Consider the following 8,131-nt stretch of genomic DNA (forward strand, 5'->3'; position numbering starts at 1 on the left):
AAAATAGCAAATTAGTTCCAACAGATTTTGCTGTGGTACCGAAATTGGTACAGAGAACCGTAAAATTTGTATGGTATCGGTACCAACTACTGGAATTTTGGTACCGTGACAACACTAGCACATACTGGATCCGGGGACTAAAATGGCCAGCCTGCAGTCCAGATCTTTCACCCATAGAAAACATTTTGTGCATCATAAAGAGGAAGATGCGAAAAAGAAGACCTAAGACAGTTGAGCAACTAGAAGCCTGTATTAGACAAGAATGGGACAACATTCCTATTCCTAAACTTGAACAACTTGTCTCCTGTGGGACTACAAATTTAATAATCTGTTTAAGATCTGTTGATTCTACATCCTGACCATTTGGCAGGACAAGCTCAAGATACAGATAATGTAAAGGTATGGGCGATACTGTCAGACTGATTGGATTAGCACCTATGCATTTGAATGACACATTTATGCTGATTAGATCATGGCTGGGAAATGTAGAGAATGGGCTGATGTCATGAATGTGGCTCCCTCATCTCATCCTCCGCACCGCCGGAGGGAACCATCACCGGAATACTGAATCTCATTCGGACTCCATTACCCATAGGCCCTCATTCCTGGGACTGATTGCACACACACCTGCACGGCATCACACACACACCCTATATAACACACACACTTGCATTCATACATCGCGAAGTCTTGATTTGCTACGGTGGTCATTTCTGAGCGTTATTCCCTGGACTGTTATCTCGTTGTTACTTGGACTGTTACTCTCTGCTGAACCTTTGCTGCCTACCCCGATCTCTGCCTGTGCCCTGGACTGTGTTTGTTTGCCGCCTGTCTTGATCTCTGCCTGTGACCCGACTCTGATTCTCCGCTGCCTGCCTCGACCCCTGCCTGTCCCTGTTTACGGTACTGCTTTGCCCTTGTTTGTAAACACTGCTGTGTTTTAATAAAAAAAGCTGCAAATGGATCTGCACTCTGTTGACCCTTCATTACAGAAGACTTCACCACCCAGTGATCCAGCAGCTCTAATACAGATTTCCTCCGAGCTCTCAGCTCAAGCCAACCAGCTAGCGATGCATCACCATCAGCTGAGTCGACTAACTTCATTAATGGAGGAATTAGTAAAGACACTGCAGGGCCTACGGCTCAACCCCGCTGAGGTTGCCACGTCGCCTCCCATGGCGTCTGCCACACCAACATTCCCGTCTCCTCCCGCTGTCAATCCCCGCCTGGCCCTTCCCGAGAAGTTCGACGGTACCCCGGCCAAATGTAAGGGCTTTCTGCTACAGTGCTCCCTGTATGTTAATCAACAGCCCTCTCTGTATACCACCGAGACGAGTAGAATATAATTTGTCTGCTCTTTACTGACGGGTAAGACTTTGGACTGGGCTACTGCTGTTTGGAGGAATGACAGCTCTGTATTCCGCACTTTCGCTGAGTTTCTGCAACAATTCAGAGAGGTGTTCGAACATCCTGCAGGCGGCCAGAGTCCGGCTGACAAGTCAATCTCTCTCATGCAAGGTAAAGCAACTGCCGCTGAATATGCCCTGCAATTCCGCACTCTAGCAGCTCAAACTAACTGGGTGGAGGATACACTGAAACTGCTGTTTCGTCGAGGGTTATCGCTGGAATTACAAGCAGAACTCGCTTGCCGCGATGAGGGAAGCTCACTAAACACGTTTATCGAACTTGCTATTCACATTGATAATCTCCTTCGCACCAGGCGTCCTGCACGGAGTCCCAGCGCAACCAACATTACCCCTGAGGCCATGCAAATCGGATACACTCCACTTCTGCCGGAGGAAAGAGAGAGGAGACGGCAGATGCATCTCTGTCTGTACTGCGGCCAGGCTGGCCACGTCAAGGCTAACTGTCCAGTTCAACCCACGTCAACCAGCTCCCGGGCGGTGAGTTCTCCTCTTCCCTCTGATTACGCATCTAACTGCCTCAAAATTCCTGTCCAGATCACTTTTCATGAACGGAACATACTAACTCACGCCCTGCTGGATTCTGGAGCTGCGGGAAACTTCATGTCTGACACGTTCATTAAAGATCACCATATCCCCTTAACTGACTGCCACTTTCCCTTAATAGTGGAGGCGCTAGACGGGAAGCCCATTGGAGGAGGAAAGATCGCTCATATCACCGACGTACTTAAACTCCAAGTAGGAATCCTTCATCAAGAACCCATCCGCTTCTACGTAATCCACTCACCTAACAACCCCATCATCCTTGGTATACCGTGGCTTCGTATCCATAACCCGCATATCTCCTGGAAGGAGGGTCAAATCCTGCAGTGGGACACTCTTTGCCACCAAAACTGTTTAAAACACGTCACTCCTTTACCCATTCGCTCTGTGGAAATACAGGAAACCATCCCTGGACAGCTTGACATCCCAGCTGAGTACACAGACCTAGCCATAGCCTTTAGCAAACAAAAGGCTACTGAATTACCACCTCACCGACCTGGAGACTGCGCAATAGACTTGCTACCCGACACCTCGCCTCCTAAAGGCAGAATTTTTCCCCTTTCACAACCAGAGTCCGCGGCCATGAAAGCTTACATTGAGGAGGAACTAGCCAAAGGTTTTTTTCGACCATCCACGTCCCCAGCATCATCAGGGTTCTTCTTTGTTAAAAAAAAGGATGGAGGACTGAGACCCTGCATTGACTATCAAGGTCTGAACGAGATCACAGTCAAGTTTCGCTACCCACTACCATTAGTGCCTGCCGCTCTGGAGCAACTAAGACAAGCCAAATACTGTACTTCACGAAACTCGACCTCCGTTGTGCCTACAACCTCATTCGGATACGTGAGGGGGACGAAAGGAAGACGGCATTCTCCACAACCACCGGTCGCTATGAGACCCTTGTTATGCCGTTCGGGCTCTCCAACAGTCCATCCGTCTTCCAATCCTACATTAATGATGTGTTCAGAGACATGTTGAACCGTTGGGTTATCGTGTACATCGATGACATCCTCATATATTCCAATACACTGGAAGAACACATACAACATGTTCGGGCCGTGCTACAAAGACTCATCCAACACCATACGCAAAAGCAGAGAAGTGTGAGTTCCACCAGACTTCAACCTCCTTCCTGGGGTATGTTATCAGTTAAGACGGCATCGCAATGGATGATACGAAGGTGAAAGCCGTACTGGACTGGGCGAAACCACGCACGCTAAAGGAACTACAGAGATTCCTGGGCTTCGCTAATTTCTACAGGCGGTTTATACGAGGCTTCAGCAGCGTTGCAGCCCCTTTAACTTCCATGACTAAGTGCCACACATCTTGGCTGCACTGGTCCCCAGAGGCAGAGGCGGCTTTTAAAGGATTGAAGGAACGGTTCACTACAGCTCCCATACTCCGTCATCCTGATCCTGAAAGGCCCTTCATCGTAGAGGTTGATGCCTCCAGCACGGGCATCGGTGCCATTCTCTCCCAACGCCAAGGTACCCCAGAGAAAATGTTTCCTTGTGCTTTTTACTCCAGAAAGTTATCCACGGCTGAACGTAATTATGATGTGGGAGATCGTGAATTGCTGGCAATGAAGGCGGCGCTGGAAGAATGGTGTCATTGGTTGGAGGGAGCCCAGCATCCGTTCACGGTACTCACGGACCATAAAAATCTAGAGTACCTCCGCTTAGCCAAACGGCTTAACCCTCGCCAGGCTCGGTGAGCAATGTTCTTTACTCGCTTCCAGTTCAAGGTAACATACAGACACACTATCCCGGCAAGCTGAACACCTAGAACGTACTGAACACGCAGAACATATCATTCCTGACACTCTGGTTCTCGCACCCATCCAGTGGGATGTAATATCCAAGATCACACAGGCCAACGAACAGTCCGCTCCTCCAGCTACATGTCCCCCTAACCGTCTGTTCGTACCAGTTGCTCTGAGAGAGAGGCTCCTGCATCACGTTCACGATCTGCCCAGCTCTGGACAACCAGGAATTACTGCCACTCACCACCTCTTGCAAAACCGGTTCTGGTGGGACACCATGCTCCGTGACGTCACCCAGTTCATTCACCACTGCACCGCTTGTCAGACATCCAAGACACCACACCAATCTCCCGCTGGTCTGCTTCAGCCACTACCCATTCCACAACGTCCCTGGTCACACATAGCCATAGACTTCGTAACCGATCTACCACTGTCACAGGGCAACACCACAATACTCACGGTTGTTGACCGATTCTCCAAAGCCTGCTGCCTCATTCCCCTTCCTAAACTTCCCACTGCCTTCGAGACTGCGGAACTACTATGCAACTTCGTGTTCAGGTTCTATGGGCTGCCTGAGGATATCGTGTCAGACAGGGGACCACAGTTTACCTCTCGTGTGTGGGCAGCGTTCTTTAAACAATTGAACGTCAATATCAGCCTGACATCGGGCTACCACCCGGAATCTAATGGCCAGACAGAACGGCTAAACCAGGAGATCACACGATTCCTCCGCACCTACTGTCAGCAGAACCAAGCTGAGTGGAGCCGGTATCTGATGTGGGCGGAGTATGCCCAGAATTCCCTGAGAAAACCGGCCACGGGTATCACTCCCTTCCAATGTGTCTTAGGATTTCAACCACCAATGTTCCCGTGGTCTGGTGAACCCTCCGACCTACCCGCTGTCAACGAATGGTTACAAAGGAGCGAGGAGACTTGGAACTTGTTTTATGTTTTATGTTGTTATTATACAATTTAGAGTGTTTCACAATAAATAATGTCCACAAGTGGTGAACAATGAACCTCAGTTTGAAACCCCCCGATTTTTTGGATACAATAATTATAAATATTGCATATTTTAGAGGTTGTTTTATATTATAGTTGTTGTATATTATAAAGGTATAATTTAATAGAACTCCTCCCAGAGGATCTCAACCATTTACACTTGATGTTAAAGCCAACACATGGACATAGCTTGCACTGCAGTTGCTGTCACATAGACTTAACATTAAATATATCCTTGAGTTACTGTAAAATAATGTGCACTAATGAGAACACAAAGAGGAATTGGGTGGCCAGTGAACAAAACTGTCTATCAAAACTAAAGCTGTGGCCAAAACATTTACTTCAACAAGTATTACATCATTGTATTGTCTGAAAGCTCTCAAGAGACGAATCAGTAGATATATTTAGACTCAATGACGCAGATGTCTAATGATCTTTGCGACATGAGAGAATAAGGACTTAAGCATTTATAATGGACTTATTTAATTCAAAGCAGCTCACAAGCGTTCAGACACTGTCATTGTTTGCTCTGGCTCTAAAACTTTTAGATTATATAGACAAGTTTGTGATTCAAATATTATGCAGAAAGTTTAAATAACAATATATTTTCAACATTTGAAAATAGATATTAAATGTGTGAGATGACAGTTTAGGAAAGTCCATATTTTGGTTATTTCTTCATAGTAATTTATATTGTCAGCCTGTGCAAAACAACAAATGCTAAGCTGCCATGATTTTTTCCCAGAATATCTCAGTTGTTCATCCAGAATACTTTTTCATCACTGGGCTTAAAGATGCACCGTACAGCACTTATTTCTATATATTCATATTTATCACATATTTTATTTCTGTAATTGGGAACTTGATGGTCCTTCTCATTATAGCTCTTCACCGGAGCCTGCACAGTCCAATGTACATTGGTGTGTTTAACTTGGCCTTGGCTGACATTGGTGAAACTAATGCACTGATCCCTAACATGATGAAGCATTTTGTTTTTGACTCACAGTACATCTCATATAATGATTGTTTGGCAAACATGTTTTTTGTGAACGTCTTTATTATTGTGCAGACATACACTCTTGTTGTTCTGGCATTTGATCGTTTCATTGCAATCTGTTTGCCACTAAGATATAATACTATAGTGAATAATAAGTTCATGGCTATATTGTTTTCAGTAATATGGGCATTTAACACCTTTCTTGTAACAATTTCAACATCTTTGATCACCAGACTTTCATTCTGTAAATCCAATGTGATAGAGAGTTGGTATTGTGACTATGAGAGATTGATGAGTATGCCATGCAATGACAGTACCATTCATCAGATTATGGTATTCATCCTTGAAGCTTTTTACCTTGTAGCACCACCATTCATTATACTCCTGTCATACGTGGGCATTTTTTTTGCTTTATGTAAAATTACAACTTGGGAAGGACGTTTTAAAGCACTAAAGACCTGTGTTTCTCACCTTTTGGTAGTTGGATCATTCTTTCTTCCCATAATATCTAATATTGTCACTGGATATTCTCCTAATGCCAAGATCATTGGTGGAACTCTTTCATTAACTCTTCCACCAATGCTAAATCCCATCATTTATGTTTTAACCACAGCTAAAATCAAAGACTTAATCCGAAAAATGCTTAACAACAGATCTGCACCAATTAGAGTGAATGTTTCAAAATGAATGTAATGATCGTCTATGTGATCTTCAATCACTGTGATCTAAAATTACAACAATATGTACTTTACGGATATTTTTAGATCCATTAAGTGGAAAATAAAAGTGTACAAGCAGAAAATAAATTCAGTCTGCTAGATGTACAGTGGCTACATTAGACGTATGTGTTGGTTAACAGCAGTGAAATGTCTATTTATTTATGAATGTATCCATCTGATTTCAAGTGTGTGTAGTGTATGTGTTTGTACTGACCCCAAGACAAAACTAACTGAAATGGCAAAATATTTAAGCAGGCAATTTGAATTATTTTATTGTTAAAATTTCTGTCAGGAATTTTAATAACAGTTATTGAATACAATGAACAACAGCAAAAACATGGCAGAGATGATTGTAATAAAAAAAGAAGAAGTAGATGTAGTGATTTTTACTTTGTCCATCCAAGGGATTGGTACTCACGTCACGGCTGACGTTGTGATTTTTGGATCACACGTCTCTTTAAGGTGTGGTTATGAGTACATCAGATGACCACTTTCCCCTTTTTCCTTAGTTCAGGGCACCAGTCAAGGTCTGTTACCTTGGCAGTATGAGAACACTCTCAACAGGGGCTTTTCATTCATTTAGAATTTATGTAAAGTGGTCAGCTGATTTATCTGAAAGATTGGTGAAATTGCTAACTTGTAGAACCTCTTCTGTATTATCAGCACAAGGAAGACACAAATGTAATAAAATACATTTTATTAACAAAAGATAAACAAGAATAACTAACACATCTACTAAAGTAATACCATGAATAATAAAGGAATAAATTGCATAAGATACATAGAATACAAGTGATTAAGTTGGGTGTGGCTATGGAAGAGTTACGCTATCTTATGGAAAGATAAACTGTTTCTCTGAAAATAATAAGGTGGAGACCCTTATTATGCACCAAACAAATAAACGAAAGATTATTTGTTATTAACTAACATCAGCTATATTACATCTAATGGAAATTAGGAAATTATATACTGATAATATACAACACTGCCAAGGTCTCTGAAAGAGGTTTGGTTAAGTGATATTTACGTTCCACTTGGTTGAGTCCGATGACGGTGACGTCTTCCACTGGTTGTGCTGGGCGACAGTGCAGTGGGCAGAGGAGCCAGAATCTGTTTCAACAGTCTTGAACACGAAGCTCTGTGGGATGCTGATCTCCTGGAGCACCAAAGGGTCCTAAAATCTGGAACACGCAGATGAGGCCCTGGTGTAGGTGCAGAAGGTCCTTAACAATCTGGAACACGCAGACGAAGGTACCTTGAAGTGAAGGTTTGCTCTCCTGAGCTTAACCTTGTTGCAGATGTCGTTACTGTCTCGCCGGACGGAATCTCTGAACGTAGTGTTTGTTGATGTCTCTTTCCTCAAAAGCTGGAGGCTTAGAACGTGGTTGTCTCTGTTGCTGCCTCACAAGCTGTAGACTCAGATCATGGGATCTGTTGTTGTCTCTCTGGATGGACCAGATGGTCTCAGCTTCGCAAGCCGGGACTCAGAACAATATCTGTTAATGTCTCACTCCTTACTGTCATCATCACCGTCTGTTCCTATCAGTTCCCGGACTACATCTCCCATCATCCTCTCTGCCACTCACCTGCACACACTTAACACTAATCACTAATCACCACACCCAGCTGCAGCTCATTACCAGGACAATAAAAGACTCTTACACACATCACCTCACTGCTAGGT

General features: G+C 44.0%; 1 protein-coding gene across 1 annotated transcript; it reads left to right on the plus strand.

Annotated features, from left to right (window-relative positions):
* Positions 1–5,461: 5,461 nt before the first annotated feature.
* Positions 5,462–6,415, plus strand: LOC137005013 (olfactory receptor 1E16-like). The gene has a single exon (XM_067365755.1). It carries the CDS (start codon positions 5,462–5,464, stop codon positions 6,413–6,415), a length of 954 nt encoding a protein of 317 aa, XP_067221856.1.
* The last annotated feature ends 1,716 nt before the right edge of the window (positions 6,416–8,131 follow it).

Source organism: Chanodichthys erythropterus, chromosome 17 (genome assembly GCF_024489055.1).
Source record: "Chanodichthys erythropterus isolate Z2021 chromosome 17, ASM2448905v1, whole genome shotgun sequence".
Lineage (NCBI taxonomy): Eukaryota > Metazoa > Chordata > Actinopteri > Cypriniformes > Xenocyprididae > Chanodichthys > Chanodichthys erythropterus.

Coding starts and splice junctions, on each gene's coding strand:
- LOC137005013 (XM_067365755.1), top strand. CDS start 5,462: ATGATTTTTTCCCAGAATATCTCAGTTGTTCATCCAGAATACTTTTTC.